A 17814-nucleotide genomic window follows, 5' to 3' on the forward strand; every position below is an offset into this window, starting at 1 on the left:
AAAAAAAAAAGTTTTTAAAAACTGCAGTTTTTTCGGAAGCAGTGATTTTAATAATGCTTAAAGTGAAACAATAAAAGTGAAATATTCCTTTAACCACTTCCCACCCAGCCAATGCACATATACGGCCGGGTGGGAGCCGTCTACTTCTGATAGGACGTTCAGGAAAATAGAAAAAAGAAAATATTGTTTTTTTTCCCAAATTTCCGCTTTTTTTGTGCTTATATCGCAAAAAATAAAAAACGGAGTCGTGTATAAATACCACCAAAATAAAGCTCTATTTGTGCAAACAAAATGATAAAAATTTCATTTGGGTACAGCGTAGCATGACCGCGCAATTGTCACTGAAAGTGCGAGAGCGCTGAAAGCTGAAAATTGGGCTGGGAAGGAAGGGAGCGAAAGTGCCCTGTATTGAAGTGGTTAAATATCGTGCCTGGAGGGTGTCTATAGTATGCCTGTAAAGTGGCGCAGTTTTCCCATGTTTTGGGGGGGGGGGGGAACCCATGACGTTTTTTTCAATGAGTTTTATCTATATTGCCGAGACCCGACAATTCATTACAGCCTTGATCAGTTTTAAATGACTTTTTTCCTTTTAGAAATGTAATTTTGCTGTGGTACTGTTCTAAACATCCTATAGACATACTATAGACACCCTCCAGGCACGATATTTAAAGGAATATTTCATTTTCATTGTTTAAGCATTATCCATTATATCACTACTCGTGCCATTTTTTTAAAACTTATTTTGCATTAATACATGTCTCCTGGGGCAGGACCCAGGTCTCCAAACACTTTCTATGACAATAACTTGCATATAAGCCTTTAAAATTAGCACTTTTGGTTTTTCATGTTAATGTCCCATAGACTTGAGCTGTATTCCGCGGCTTTCAAATTTGCCAAGAACACCGCATATTGTTTGTTGTTCACCGAACAACCAAAGTTTGGCCTGAATTTATGCTATGGCCGAACCGTTCGCCCATCCCTATTGGAAATTATAGTCCAAAAGGTAACATCTGAATTCCTTTTAGGTTAGCATGCAGGATTTAGTATTTACTCGCCAATCTTTTGATTAAACGTTATGCCTTATGTTGGTATTTTCTAGACAATGGATATTTTCAGAGACATTGTTTCAGGAGGCCTAAGTCAGGCAAAGGATTTTCTGTTGCTGTGACTTGTCGAGCTGTTCTCTTGAGGAATTAGGCCATGAGGGGAAGCAGCTGCCAGCACCAGTGACCAGTTTGCTTTGGGCTTAGCATAAGATAAGCAGCTCAACACATTGACGCAGAGTTTCAGAGAAGGTGATCAGAGGCGCCCGTGTCCCCTCCCCAACCCTCTAATCTCTTGCTGTGGAAGTGACCAGCTCCATTTTGGCCAGTCTGGAAGTGTAGTGTGATGACATGCTCACCTAGCTAACATGTGGCTACAGGTTTTCCCACTGACCTGTTTGTCTTGACCTATGTGAAGGCTCGGAAATGGAATTACCCCTGTTATTAAAGATTTTCTAGATTGTTATACTGTGGAAGATGTAACGATTATGATCTGTGGACGTGACATGTATTAGATGTCTAAGAACACTTCTGGAATCTCTTATGGCTTTAGAAGTCACTCCTAATCAATGACTGAAAAGATGGGTAAGATCTGAAATGTGCCGGTATTTTGATTTATAGCTTTAATGTAGGGGCTCTGTCTGGTTGAAATATCGTTATGATTTATTTGTGTGTTCACTATAAAGATTTATAGCATCCAGGGGGCTAATTTTATTATTTTTTGAATGAGTTGTCCTTCAATATTGTTTACATCGTTAAAAAATGTGGTTGGTAATAAATAAACGAGCTGTTGGCTGTTTAATTTAATGGAAGACATCTGATGGGTTAGTGCGGATATAGAAGGGTATCTCTTAATGTCAATATACTAAAATTTCTAATTTGTTTTCAATGAGAAAACGTTGCAAACAGTGACCTTCCTAGCTAAGTAGTAATTATAACAGCTAGCCCTTCTTTCTGTTCAGCGATTGAATAAATAGCCGCAGTGTTTTACTCTATTATTTGAAAGCAGTGCAATATTTGAAGTGTGTGGGTCCATGAAAATTGGGACTTATTTCATTCTCTATTGCCTTCAAGATGGGTAGCTCAAGCCATATGATCAGCACCAACATCTAGAATATGTTGCAAATGTGTGGTTGTAAAAGTATATATAATATAATAATGTGAGTTCATTTTGTGGTGTTTAGTTGTGTTACTTGATGTTTGACTTTTTGAGATAATTAGCCAGTGCAGATTGTTGCTAGTTTCATAGTAGAGCAAGCATCTTGGGCATACGTTGGAATGTAGCAGTTACCTATAGCAACTGGATTTCAGCAGTTTATATTAGTCAATGGTTTGGATTAGCTGCAATGCAATTTTTTTTTGTGTTCAATAAGAATTTTTATCTGACTCTGTTTTATAATATATAAGATTCATAATATTACATTTTATTGGTTATACCCACTAGTTTTAAAGGCGTGTTTTAGCCTTTTCTATTAGTACTTTTGTATGATCATTGTTTTGTAATGTCTAGAAGTTGCAATAATGATTTTGTTTTACATATTTCATCGCTGTATACACCATGTCCCCGTGTTGAGATTTTGTACTTGTCAGCATTAGTGGATAGCTAGCTACATGTTCCTTTTATGTCTGGTTCTTACATTTTCAAAATATTTCATATTTGATTTGAGACGCTATATGGTGGTTAGGTGTAGTTTCTTGCCCGTTTCCCTTTCTTCCTGCCATGTCATAGCCCTCTCCTATTCTGGGAATCCCTAATTGCTGTCTGTACTGACACAGCTCCTCAGCCCCTCCCCTCTCCTTCCCTTCCTACAAAATGTCTTGTGTAGCTGCTGGGCGGAAGTGAAGGGGAATACTACAGAGTATAAGCTGGCAATATGGGGTTTGCGATTGCTGGCTTTCTTTTTATAGATAAAAGATCCAGGGCTTTCATTTTTCTCCTGCTCTTTATCTATATCATAGGCTTGCGTATGGCTAATAACTACATGCAGTGGCAATACCCTCTACTACCTGGGCTTCCCCTGCATTGCCCCTGACCCGCAGTGCTGTTGGCTTCCCTCCTCTCCCTGCAGCTGCTGTGGGGAATGTTTCAGGATGAGAGTGGGGGGAAGGGGCTGGTAAATATGTCATTTACCAGCGCCTTCCTTTTCTAAATGAACAGTGAACACAATTCAACACACTCACTGTGTTCATTCATAACTGAAGCATAGTAAACTATGTTTACTATGCTTAAAGTGGTGTTCCCATTATTAATTTTATTTTTTAATTCAGCAGCTACAAATACTGCAGCTGCTGACTTTCACGTGTCCCAGATGATTGACAAGAGGGAGGGGCAGAGCTGAGCCCCTCCCGCGCCGAAGGGAAGTGAAGTCAAAAGCCTAGGCAACGAAAGGAGGCAAACTACGAGGGACTCCCTAGCAACATGTGTTTAGAGGTGATTAAAAAAAATTTATTTTTCCAAATATTATTTTTTTTTTCTTAAGGCACATTCATGATTTTTTTTTTTTTTTGGGTGGAACACCACTTTAAGTTTGTGAATGAACAGGAAGGCTCAGCACAGAGCACTTCCCATTCATTCATTGTCCTGTGCAGCTGAGGCTGCAGAGAAAGGCATGTGTGTTTGAGCTTTGGGGTGCACAGCCTAATGCTGCGCGCACCTATTATCTATAATTTTTTTTTTTTTTTTGGATCTCTCTAAAGGGAATAACCACTGCACACTACATAGATGGGATGCATACACTTGACATAGTCCAGTACAGGTCTTTTTTTTCTATCTGCACCTCACGTGACAGCCAACAGCTGTTCCACCCTGCTTTTTACTGTATTCATGGCCGATTGCTTAGGAAAGGAGAAAATGTTAAGAAGATTAGCGTGAAATTCTTGGTGTGCTATAGTGGATTTGTGTTTCTCAGAGACTCTATGGTATTTGTAGGCCTTTCTGTTGTCATTCTTTTCTGTAAATTATTTTAGGGAATGCCTTTATACAGCAAAATTTATGTTAAAACAACAAAATAGTTGTATTTTTATTTCTATATAGGTGTGAATGATATTGTGTACCGTCATATTCCAATTACCAAAATAATTCATAATAAAAAAACCTCAAAGTAGAATTGTATTGGTAGTGCATTTAGCTATTTTGCTATATCCAGAGAAGCCAAGCATCTTTGCAAATGCGAGACTCTTCCTTTTAGCTTTTTTGAGTTGTGATAACATGTTCATTTCAGTATAAACATTGGGGGTTATTTACGAAAGGCAAATCCACTTTGCACTGAAAGTGCACTTGGAAGTGCAGTCGCTCTAAATCTAAGGGGAAGATCTGAAATGAGGGGAAGCTCTGCTGATTTTATCATCCAATCGTGTGCAAGCTAAAATGCAGTTTTTTTTTTCCTTGCATGTCCCCCTCGGATCTACAGCGACTTTACTTCCAAGTGCACTTGCAGTGCAAAGTGGATTTTCCTTTAGTAAATAACCCCCATTGTGTTGTCTATATTTGACTAGTCTGCTGTCTACATTGCAATTGCAGACCATAGCTTACACCAACAAGGCAGCCATCATCATAAATGATACTACCTATGTTGCAATGCACCACTGGAAGAAACCAGCCTGCATATCCATTCAGCTACTACTGTGAGGAGGATATGTGTCTGCAGACCAGGACTGACAATAAGGCATCAGATTCTGCTTGGGCTCAGTTCACACTACTGCAATGCCACTTTGATGCAATTTACAGTGTGATTACGTGGTGTGATTTTGATGCCACTTTGCATATTCTATGGGGCCAAGTCGCCAGTAAATTGCACCAAAGTAGTGAACCTTTTCCAAAATTGCACCATTGAGTAGCATTGATTAGAATAGGCACCACTAAAATCAATTAGATTTTCCTTGTCATGCGATTCTGTGTGACTTAAGTCATATCAGAAGTTTCACTAATATGATAACAGCAAACAAACACTCTTGCGCATTAGTGTGATGTCCGGGTGATCTATTACTCAAGGGATGGTTTCTCTTGCTGCCCTACAGGATAGGGGGATATCCTAATAGTCATAGAAAATGCCATTATCCCAGGTAAATTTATTGATAAAAACAAAGTAAAACTACTCACAAACGTGGAGAAATATCACTTGTAAGAGCCACCTATTCCTGGCAATCGGTCCTGAAACCGACAGTCTCCAGATGGCAAAGGAGAGGACATCAGGACCGCTGCTGGCTGACGCTGGCTCTGAGGAAGAAGGTACTCCTTCTAAACGCATCAGCCAGCAGCGGTCCTGATGTCCTCTCCTTTGCCATCTGGAGACTGTTGGTTTCAGGACCGATTGCCAGGAATAGGTGGCTCTTACAAGCAATATTTCTCCACATGTTTGTGAGTAGTTTTACTTTGTTTTTATCAATAAATTTACTTGGGATAATGCACAAGGCTGGTGTGCCCGCTTCTTTTTTTTTTCTTGCACTAATATGAACCAGACTTTAATTCGCGAGGGGTTGGGAAGCACTTGGCTTATTATTAACCATGTTTTTTATTTATTTATGGAAATTCAAATTTATGGTTGCAGGTTAAAGAGGAAGTAAACCCTGATGAGTTTACTTCCTCTTTCATTCCCTGCAAAGGTAAAGCATAATAGACTACTATGCATCGCATAGTAGTCCATTATGTGTCACTTACCTGACACAGGAGCCAGCGATGTCCCCTGTAGTCCGCGCAGCCATCTTCTCGGTGGGGTCTCGCTGCTCCGCTACTGTCATTCAGCGAAGCCGCAATGACGTCACTCCCGCGCATGCGCACAGGAGTCGATACACACGGCATCGTCATCGTTGACGATGCCGCGCTCAGTGCGCCGCTGTCTACGGCGCATGCGCCGTAGACAGCAGTGCCTGTCTTTCGGCAAATATCTCCTAAACCGTGTAGGTTGGACCTACAGGTAAGCCTTAATCTAGGCTTACCTGTAGGTCAAAGTGTGTTGTAAGGGTTTACAACCACTTTAATGGTTTAATATTTATTTAATTTTGTGATTATTACTGAAAAGGGCGTTACAGAATGATCTGCGTTGGGTGTCAAATCTGCAAACTTCACTACATTTTTTTTTCTTTAAATGTGCTGTATCATCTATATCATAAAATATCATTTTAGGGGTTTCCTCAGGGGTGAAAAGTTTGAGAGGCTGTGTTAAGATTTATAAAATTGACAGCTCTGCCATAATATGGGGAGGACTCCTGAGATTATGACAGATCTTTCAGTTGTAATTGTGGGGTTTTGGATATGCACACCCAAAAAATTTTAAGTGTTTAAAGCATAATAAAATGTTCATTTAGGTGTACTATTATTTCCTTGCTGATTTTTATAAATTATAACAAAGTAAAACGATGTAGCAGTATTGTGGTTTTTTTTTTTTTTGGTTTTTTTTTTTGAGTCAGTCATTTGACTTAAAAGCAATAGGCTTTATATGTAGCCTTTCTTTTTTTTTTTGCGTTCTGTGAACCAAGAAGTAGGTTTGCTTGAGGGAAGATTTAATTTAAGTCAAATAGTTATAATTATGCATATGTGAAAAGGACGTTCTATTTTTTTTTCTGGCAATAAAACATTCTTGACATACAGTATCTCACAAAAGTGAGTACACCCCTCATATTTTTGTAAATATTTTATTACATCTTTTCATGTGACAATACTGAAGAAATGCAGTTGGCCCAGTCTCCGAAGGGAGGGGATCATGCTCTGCTTCAGAATGTCGCAGTACATTTTGGCATTCATGGTTCCCTCAATGAACTGTAGCTCCCCAGTGCTGGCAGCTCTCATGCAGCCCCAGACCATGACACTCCCACCACTATGCTCGACTGTAGGCAAGACACACTTGTCTTTGTACTCCTCACCTGGTTGCCGCCACACACGCTTGACGCCATCTGAACCAAATAAGTTTATCTTGGTCTCATCAGACCACAGGACATGGTTCCCATAATCCATGTCCTTAGTATGCTTGTCTTCAGCAAACTGTTTTCGGAATTTCTTGTGCATCATTTTTAGAAGAGGCTTCCTTCTGGAACGACAGCCATGCAGACCAATTTGTTGCAGTGTGCGGCACATGGTGTGAGCACTGACAGGCTGACCCCCCCCCCCCCCACACCCCTTCAACCTCTGCAGCAATGCTGGTAGCACTCATACGTCTATTTCCCAAAGACAACCTCTGGATATGACGCTGAGCATGTGCACTCAACTTCTTTGGTCGACCATGGCGAGGCCTGTTCTGAGTGGAACCTGTCCTGTTAAACTGCTGTACGGTCTTGGCCACCATGCTGCAGCTGAGTTCCAGGGTCTTGGCATTCTTATAGCCTAGGCCATCTTTATGTAGAGCAACAATTCATTTTTTCATATCCTCAGAGAGTTCTTTAGCATGAGGTTTATTTTGAACTTCCAGTGACCAGTATGAGAGAGTGAGAGCGATAACACCAAATTTAACACACCTGCTCCCCAGTCACACCTGAGACCTTGTAACACTAACGAGTGACATGACACCAGGGAGGGAAAATGGCTAATTGGGTCCAATTTTGACATTTTCACTTAGGGGTTTACTCAGTTTTGTTGCCAGTGGATTATACATTAATGGCTGTGTGTTGAGTTATTTTGAGGGGACAGCACATTTACATTGTTATACAAGCTGTACACTCACTACTTTACATTATAGCAAAGTGTAATTTCTTCAGTGTTGTTGCATGAAAAGATATAATAAAATATTTACAAAAATGTGAGGGGTGTACTCACTTTTGTGAGATACTGTAGGCCTCACTCTTTTTTTTCAAAAACAACAAGTTTATTGGTGGACAAGATCAGCAAGTCATACAGCATACAAAACATGTGAGAATAACAAGGCTTTCAGAATACATAGACAGATGTCACACAGGGCAACGATAAACATTACAGCTACGGTGGTCAAACCAGCTTCAAAATCACCCCAACAACCCACCCACCACCCACCGGCCAGTTCCGCCAATAGACTGGGAACTTAGAGCACACATAATTGCTAGATTTCAATTGTAAGCAAAGTGCCTACCGTACAACTTTAATCAGACTCCACACAAGTGTCCGGATTGGCAAGCCACCTATCCCATATCTTATTATATTTATTGGGGCAGCCCCTATGCACATATATGACCTTCTTCAAAGGCAATGACAGATTCACCTCAAGCATCCACGCTCTAACTGTAAGTGGTACTGTGCGTAACCACAGCTTAGCGATCAGCTTTCTAGCACTGAACAGGGTCTCGTGCAAAAAGGCAGCATGACAGCGGTTGGTCTGAGCGTCAGGAAGAAGGCCTAGTAGGCAAAGTTTGGGATCAGCCTGTAACGGATAACCCATGTGATCGTGTAGAAAACGGATGACATGCAACCAAAAGGCTTGAACGTCCGGGCAGGCCCATAGTAAATGATAAAGTGTGCACGGGTGAACCCCACAACGCGGACACCCCGGGTCATATGCCGTGCGGAACTTGCTCAGTCTTAGTGGGGTGAGGTAAGCCTTGTGTACAATGTAAAGTTGGGTTAGCCGGTCAGACAGCCTAGGGGAAACCAGTCCAACATTGGTGAGGATGTCCTCCCAGTCTTCAGTGTCTAATGGGCCCACATCCACCTCCCACCTATGTTTAGCTACCTCCGCAATCCCAGTTACCGTGCGCGATCTAAGTAAGGTGTATATATTTGAAATAAGCTTGGCGGGGTCCTCCCCAACTACAACCCCCACCAGAGGCATTTCTTGAGTACTAGGGAACCCGTCCGCAAACTGGGCTCGGAGGGCGTGCGAGAGTTGTGCATAACAAAAAGCCATGTGCGAGGGGAGTCTAAATTCCGCTTGTAATACTGAAAAACTGCGGACTCCCAGCGGGGAGACCACCTGATGTAAATATAGCACCCCCCTAGAGGCCCATTGCCGCACTCCTGGTAACGACCTGAGCTCCCCCAACTGGGGGTTATGCCACAGTGGCGTATGTGAATGCACCCCGTCAGCCCCAACCATCTCCTGAGCAACCTCCCAGACGCGCCGGTGCTGATCCAGCAGGGGTGTGCCGCCCTTCCCCCTCCCACCCCGCGCACGTCCACGAAACAGCACCTGTATGGGAGCATGTGTAGGGTCAAGAACTTTTCCACATATCAGCGCATGATACCTGGGGCCATCCGACTTGTGCAGGTGGTGGAAATGGGACAGCTGGGCAGCAATATAATACGAACGCAGGTCAGGGAGCGCCGCCCCCCCTAAGTCCGTGGGATTTTTAAGTGTGTTCAACGCCAGTTTATGACGGCCTGAACCCCAGACGAAAGTGTTAAGGATGGTGTCTATTGTTTTGAAAATTTTAAGGGGTATAAAAGTGGGCGAATGCCACATTTTATATAGGACCTTGGGTAAGATGATCATTTTTATAAGGTTGATTCTGCCCATTACCCCCAAAGGTAATCTGGCCCATGTTTGTGTCTTTGCCTTGATATATGGGAGTAGCGGTAAGATATTATGATTCACATAATCAAGAGGGTCCCTAGTAATCTGGACTCCCAAATATTGAATGGACGATACACGACTAAGAGGGAGGGAGGCCGCGTCGCAGGCGGGGGGAGACAGGTCTATGGGTAGGATCTGGGATTTTGTCCAATTAACCCGTAGGCCCGAGTGAACCCCAAAGTCCTCAATTATCTGAAGGGCAGCCCGCAGTGACACCCCCTCATCAGCCAGATAAAGGAGCATGTCGTCTGCGTACAAGCTTACCTTCTCGGTAATGGGGCCCGACCGAAGCCCCTGGACATGATCACTAGCGAGGAGAGAAGCCGCAAGCGGCTCCACCGCCAGAGCATAAAGGAGTGGAGACAACGGGCAGCCCTGCCTAGTCCCCCGGCCCAAGACCAAGGGCTCCGACATCTGCCCGTTCACCGCCACCCTGGCCTCCGGGGAGGAGTATAACACCCTAACCCACTGGACAAAGTTAGGGCCAAACCCAAACCGACCAAGGCATTCCCACAAATAGTCCCATTCCACTGAATCGAATGCCTTGGCCGCATCCAATGCCACCACAACCCGGGCACCCGTCCCCTCATGACATGCCTGGAGATTCATGTGTAATCTGCGGACATTCATGGCCGTGTTTTTACCCGGCATAAACCCGGTCTGGTCCGGATGAATCAGAGAGAGAATATGCGGGTTCAGCCGGGACGCCAAAATTTTTGCCATGATCTTGGTGTCAACCTGGAGCAGGGAAATTGGCCTGTATGAATCAGGGAGGGCGGGATCCTTCCCCGGTTTCGGAAGAACCACAATCGTCGCCTGCCGAAGGGATTCGGGAAGGGATCCGGTGTCAAACAGGGAATTGTATAGACGGAGAAGTTCAGGGGCGAGCACCTCTATATATGCCACGTAAAAGTCCAACGGTAGACCGTCCTGCCCAGGGGCCTTAGAGGCCGCCAGAGACATAATCGCAGCCTCCACCTCCTCCTTAGTGAAGGGGAGTTCCAGCTCAGCGGTCTGAGCCGCAGACAGTTGCGCAAATGGGACAGTCTGCAAAAAGGCCCGGGTCTCCTGCGCCGTGGCCGACGCCCTGGACGTATATAGGTCAGCATAGTACCGGCGAAACAGGTCTGCCACAGCCAGTGGGTCAGATGTCAGGGCAGCATTACGATCCATTAGCGAGACCACCACCGGAGGCCTGGCATCCTGATGGGCCAAGTAGGCCAGCAGTTTCCCAGCCCTTTCGCCCTGTTCGAAAATGCGCTGTCTCGAGAAAAAATGTTTACGCCGAGCCCGCTCAAAGTGTAGTTGCTCCACCACACGCGTTTGAAGTTTAAGCGCCGAGGCGTTGGCGTGTGTGGGAAGAGACACAAACGCATCAGTCGTCGATTCTAGCTGTGCTAGCGCCTGTCGCAAGGTCTCCTGGGATGCCCGCTTTAGTCTATTTATCCGGCTAATTAAAACCGCACGAGCATGTAGCTTGAACGCCTCCCACACCGTCCCCACCGCGGCTGTGCCCCTATTAATCTCAAAAAAATACCGCCACTCCCCCGCCAGGCCCTCACCCTCCTCCCCCAACGCCGTCAGCCAAAAGGGGTTGAGGCGCCAAGAACGGGGTCCCACCTGAGGAGCCAGGCATATAGTTGCCCAACAAGGGGCATGGTCTGAAAGAGATCTAGCATGGTATCCCGCGTCCTCCACCCGTGAGAGAAGGACATCAGACACCAGGATATAGTCAATCCTGGACATAGTGGTATGCGAGGCTGAGAAACAAGAATAAGCAGTGGCTTCAGGGTTCCTATGCCGCCATACCTCAGTCAAGGAGAACTCACCAAGAGTGCGGGACAGTCTAGTTTCCGTCGGAGTAGTCGGATCCGTGTCACTGCGTAACCTATCCCTTTGGGGGTTCAGAGTCATGTTGAAGTCCCCGAGCCAAATGGCCGGGGTTCCCGGGTATTGGGCCATATACAGCAGACCCTCATTGACCAAGCATGCAGAGTACGGGGGTGGTATATATAGGGCTATAATCAGACACGGTTTGCCATAGATATTACAGTGCATAAAAATATAGCGGCCCAGTGGATCTGTCCGCAGGGAGATCAGACCAAAGTGCAACGTCTTAGCCACAAGGACCGAGACGCCCCGAGAGTAGGGAGAATGAGTCGCGTGGTACGACCAGCCAACCCAGGGCCGCCGAAGCGCAAGCCGAAGCTGGCCGGTCACATGCGTCTCAGTCAGCACAATAATGTCAGCCCTGTATGCCTTCAGGCAACCAAAGACAGCAGTACGCTTGAGTTTATCTCTGATCCCGCGGACATTCCACGTCAAGAATTTAACAGCCGACATATACACACAGAATTACAGCCATGGACCAGGGTATACAATTTAACCACCATATCAATCCCACCCCCCCTCTCCTAGTATGACATTGCAGAAAGAACATAGAAAAACAAAAAACATATAAGTAATCCCAGGCTACAGGGATAACCACCTGTACCACCAAAAACACAACTTTAAACAGAACTACAACCAAATTCCCCCCCTCCCACCCCCACCCAGCCCTCAGCTTCCCCAACATAGCCGGAGCATTTATCCCCAACCTAGTAGATACCCGACCCCCGGACATGCGCCCAAGGGCAGCCGAGCAGCCGAGGCCGGTCAGCCCACACAATCCCCTGCGCACACGGCCCAGGCGGTATCCACCCTAACAGAGGACGACCACTCGCTGAGGCGGCGACTGTGGCCACACTAGAAGCCCATAGGAGCAATAGAGCCAACCACCCCCACCCCCAGCCCGTTAAAAAAAAGGTGTAAAAATAAGGATATCAACAAAAGGAAGACAGAAAGAAAAAAAAAAAGGGGGAAAAAACATACAGGAGTCCAGAGTCATTGTGCGCTGACCGGGAACCATACAAACCGCCATCACAAAAATGTGTACCATAGCAGTTAGAACCAGCAACAACAGAGCAATAATAAAATAAGAAAAGAGAACAGAGGATCAAGGCATACTGCCACTCCCCCCCCCCCTCCCCCATCCAGAGAAAGCAAAGTCCCCTCACTTCTTGCAAAAGTCCTGGTGCTTCACGAAAAGCGGGAGCCGTCGATAGTCCACTTGCCGTCACGGAACAGGTAGCAGGAAGCTTAAGGCCCATAGGCACCAATGGTGAAGAAAAAATAGATGCAAAAAGGGGAAAAAACAGAAAAACTTATGGGCTAAATAAACAAACAGAGAAGGAGCAGTCATGGGTGCAATAAACCCGCACTAGTGCGGGCGACAACAGCAAGTGGCAGTACGGAGAAACCCGGAGGGGAAAAACAGTCAAAAAGTAGGCTCACCTCCCCAAACAGGCCGCCGCTACTCAGGCCGGGCGGTTCCTAGCAGCCTCCCGTCTGTCCAGCCAGTCCGCCGCCTGCGCAGCATCATCGAAAAAATGTGCACGATCCTCCCCAACAATACGAAGCCTTGCAGGGTACATCATCGCGTACTTCAGATGATGGGTCCTCAGCCGACGCTTCACCTCCACAAAACGAGCCCTCTGCTTCTGCACCTCCGCCGAAAAATCCGGGAATACCATCAGCCGGCCAGCCTGAAAGGGTATGTTACCCTTCTCCCTGCTCAAACGTAGAATAGCATCGCGGTCTCGAAAATTAAGCAGCTTGGCTATGAATGTGCGGGGAGGCGCACCATCCGGAGGCCTCTTGGCTGGCATGCGATGCGCCCTCTCCACCACAAACGACGTGGAGAAGGCCTCCCTGCCATACGTTGAGATCAGGAGGTTCTCTAGGAAAGAGGGGGGATCCGGACCCTCAGCACCCTCCGGAAGGCCCACGAAGCGGAGGTTCGATCGGCGGGCCCTGTTCTCCAGATCGTCATGCTTCATGGCGAGGAGCTGCAATTGGCGCTGTACCTCCGCGTGGGAATGTTGGAGTGGATGCAGCGCATCCTCTGCGGTGCTAATCCGGTCCTCCGCTTCCTTGACACGGTCCCTTAATTTGGTCATGTCCTGCCGAATCAGGGAGATGTCCACCCTGATTTCCTCGATCTTGGAGGTTAAGGACGTTTGGCACGCGGAAATAGCATCAAGCACCTTTGCGGTGTCACTTGCAGGCTGCTGGTCCGCACGCTGTGTGGAAGCGCCATCTTGGTCCCCCTCCCTGTCTGCTCTCCGGAATTTCTCGAGGGAAGAAGCAGCTGAATTACTGCCTTTCTTCGGCGGAGACATCACAGGATCTCTGGCCGGTGCGTCCACGAGTCCTCCGGGTATGCACAAATGATTCCCAGTCGAGTGTAGAGAACAGGATGTCTGGGCAGGATAGGCCGGGAGCGGAGCTCAGCTCACTTGCGACCTACACCATCGCCGTCCAGGCCACGCCCCGTAGGCCTCACTCTTACACAAAATAATTCCATAATCTGATGAAATTTCCATAGAAGCAACCTTATACTCTAAATTCTGCCTTGAGGGTTTCTGCACATGGCTGATTGAACTTTATGCCTCCTTTATGCCAAGTATTATTATAATAATAAAAAATGACATGTATGTTGCAGTCTGCATTAATACAACCATTTTTTTTTCTTGGTTCACGCTATACTCTCTAACCTATTACCTGCTGATCCTGCCAGTAGATCCTCTTACTTTTCTACTTTCTGTAACAAGCCAAGATGCCAAAAGTTTAGGTTACAGAGGTTGTTACAAACTAACACTGACTTGATTGCTTATAATGATCATATTTTATTAATATGCTTTACACCTTTTTCCCCCCAAAAAATGCTGTAACTGCTTAAAATATGTTAGCTGTGTAATTGAGCTTTATTTATTTTTTGTCATGTACTTGGAGTCCATTTAAAACTATAATGGCATATTCACATGCTACATTGTGATGCACACACTAAATGTGTTGTGTTAATGCAGACCATTGATTTGATTGGGCTGCTTACACAACAAAACACACAAAAATGGTGCAAGTGCCAGTCTAATAAAGGCTTCCTTTTGTTATTGCATTGTTCTCCTGTCTGGACTCATGTATGGGTATCCTCGTTAAGGTGCTGGACTGTGTGGAATTTTTGTATCCGATGTGTTTGCTCTGCATGGTCTTTGAGGGACATCTCTTTGGCTTGTTATTAGATTCTATTTACCTAGGGCACTGTTGACAGAGCACCCAGCTTCCTCAGCAGTGGAAGCCTAATGCCCTGTACACGCAACCGGTTTTCCCGTCGGAATAAACTCTGAAGGTTTTTCCGACGGAATTCCTCTAAAACTGTCTTGCGTACACACAATCACACCAAAGTCCGATCGTCAAGAACACAGTGACGTACAACACGTATGACAGGACTAGAAAAAGGAAGTTCAATAGCCAGCATGCGTCGTTTTTGGTCCGTCGGAACAGCATACAGAGACGAGCCATTTTCCCGATAGGGATTGGTGTTCACGAAACTGTTAGCCACTGTAATACCCCTGTTAAGATCTCATGGCATATGTAGACCTCCTGTTGAGGGAACAGTCAATGTGGGCTTCTATTGGACAACAGAACCTTGACTGTCTAGATTTTCAGCAGTTCAGGTGGATTCTGAAACTTCAGAAATTGTCCTGGGAACTGACTCATCATGTGGGGTATCTGGGTCTAGTCCTGGACACCGCGCAGGTGGAGAACATTTCTTCCACAGGGAATTTTACGTTTTTTTGCTGAGCCTTCCAGTCCAGTAGTAGTTTGACTCTCCTTTTTATATAAGAGTAGCGGACCTAATGGTAACCTCTTTTGAGACAGTTCCATTTCCCAAATTCACTCCTACTCCTTTACTTGAATCCGATGTTTGATGTGGCAAAACAGGTCGTTTGTATTCTGTCCTAGGCAGAACATTATGTTCCTGATTTTTCTGCCTGGGTATAGAAAATTGGCAGGTGGACTTGATCAGCCAACAGGGTCTGGAGCCACGGGAGTGGTCCCTATATCTAAAAAGCATTCCAGGACCTGTGTTGCAGATGGGGGATACTAAAGGTGGAATGTCTAGCTTCCAGGTTCAGCAAGAAATTGGACAGGTTTATTTCCAGATACTTGGATCCTCTAGTGCAGGGGTCAGCAACCCTTTTCTACTTGAGGGCTGGATTCAATGTATGTGAATGCATGGAGGGTCATATTCACCTGCTAATAAATTAAAATAATAATAATCCTAACATAGTAATAATAACAGTACAGGTTTACCTCACTTTAAGGTGCTTCAGGTGGGCCCTGTTGGAGTTCGCCTGCTCAGCAGGAAATCTGTCCACTGATCAAGTGGTTGGCTGGTCAGTGTCCGTTCTGCTTATGCAGAGCGGACACAGACACAGCCCCACTGTGTATTGTCAGATGTAAACGGACTGACTGCCTGTTTACATCCGACTGCCATCTGATCCGCCAGACTGATTTGTTGGCGGATCGGATCAGATGTCGGCAGGTGTAAACGGACACATGTCCGTGTACACCGCCACTCCATAGAGGAGAATGGAGGGTCCAATGTCAGTTTTTCAGGCAGACCCGATCAGTCCACTCTTGTGAAAGAGGCCTTACACATTTCAATTTACATTGCAGATTATTAAACATTGGTTTACATAATGTGGTTGAGTAAACAGACCACATAAATAGGCGATCATTACATCATTTGGATAGATTGGGACCTGTGCAAACGCATACTGGAAGATTAGTCTCTTCTCTTTTTTAAAGCGGCATTAAACCCAAGGCACACATTTATTATATTGCAGCTTCCCAATTCTTAGATATGTCTGCATTCGTTTTCTTTTTTTTTTTTTTTTTTTCTTGTTCCTATTTTCATCTGGCGATCCAGCCAGTCAGTCTGTGTTTTTCAAAATAAAGAAATCTCTTGCAGATATATTAGGTTACAGGGATGAGAAGAACCATTTAACAGGGGCAGGGATGCTTACAATGGTCAGCTTTTATTTATGTAAAACCTTTATCCCAAAAGGAAAAAAAAAACAGTTTGCTGTAACTGCTTCTGAAGTGCGAGTTGGAGTTCAGCTTCAATTTGTTAGATGTACTAGCTGATATGAATACACCAACACTCCCCTTCCCCCAGACTGACAATACTGTTGTCCAAAGATGCCCCCTGTGCTCCTGCATCCAGAGTTAGGGCACTCTAATACAGGAGATGTGTTACTGTCCAGATCACCAGATTAAAACAGAGGGGAAAAAGTCTGAAAAGAAAACGAATGCAGCCATCACATCTAATGATTATTAAGCTGCAATATATTATATTTTTGTAATTTGTCTTTACCTTAAAGCATTATTAAACCCAAGACCAGGGGTGTCTGTGCCATACATAAACATGCACACTTGGCCCATGTAAACATTCGTGCACAGATTGTTTGGCAAGTCATAACTTTGAAATGTTACCTTTATGTCTGTGAACACCAGAAAATCCAGAGTGAGTATATACTTCCCACGGATTTTTTTTCTATTAAAATTAGAAAATATTGTTTGATATTCAAGAATACTATTTATGTATGGCCTGCTGACCATATAAGCATGCGCCGGATTCTGTGATCAGAGGCGCCCTAATCACTTGTCTTTCGTTAGCTTCTTGTAAAATAGGCGCAGTTCCATGCAAATGAGCAGTAAAGCTGCAGCAGCTGCCAGACATCTATTTGTTTTGTGATTGCCAGCAGTGTTCAGACAACTGTACCAGCCGCTCTGTGCTTTCACATAGACTTTGATCTCCGTGTAGCTTGTTCACTGAACAAGGGGGAAATGTGTGTCTCTCATCAGTTATTGCCCGCTGTTGTCATCTACATTATTAATGTCCCTAGTAAACTGCATACTTTCATAGGGATAGTAACCTTTTGAAAAAATGACTTTGTTCATGGTGCCCTTCATAAAATATCAGAAAAAACATAGCTATAGTAAATAGCATTCAGTTGTATGTAGTCAAAATACCTTTACTATACTAGTATTAGATTTTAATACCTTGTGTTGTGGTTCTCTGAAGGGTTATTCACATTATTTTTCTGATTGCAAATACAGGTACTTGTATAGCGCTGTCAATTTATGCAGTGCTTTACAGATATATATTGTACATTCACATTAGTGTACATTGCTGGATAGAGAGAGGGAGCTCAGGTAAGTATTGGGGGGGCTGCTGCACACAGTTTTTTTTTTTATCTTAATGCATTGAATGCATTAAGATAAAAAATCCTGCCTTTACAGCCCTTTTTAAGGTAACCCATTCATGCCACTGTATCAATTTCTGGCAGCGTTCCTTTGCATGGTACACATAATGTGATTATATATATATATATATATATATATATATATAC

General features: G+C 44.7%; 1 protein-coding gene across 9 annotated transcripts in view; it reads left to right on the top strand.

Moving 5' to 3' along the window:
* MAP7 (microtubule associated protein 7) overlaps positions 1-17814 on the top strand; it is a 336970-nt gene that overhangs the window by 156731 nt on the left and 162425 nt on the right. The window contains exon 1 of one of the 9 annotated variants that reach the window (XM_077486795.1): positions 1377-1628. The exons of the other annotated variants lie outside the window; for them this stretch is intronic. Within the exon in view, the coding sequence (XP_077342921.1) occupies positions 1613-1628 (16 nt within the window). The 5' untranslated portion in view covers positions 1377-1612. Of the gene's footprint in view, positions 1-1376; positions 1629-17814 lie in introns of those variants that run through there. 9 annotated transcript variants of the gene reach the window in all.

Source organism: Lithobates pipiens, unplaced genomic scaffold, assembly GCF_037356315.1.
Source record: "Lithobates pipiens isolate NorthernLeopardFrog02 unplaced genomic scaffold, aLitPip1_a1.2 Scaffold_18, whole genome shotgun sequence".
Taxonomy (NCBI): domain Eukaryota; kingdom Metazoa; phylum Chordata; class Amphibia; order Anura; family Ranidae; genus Lithobates; species Lithobates pipiens.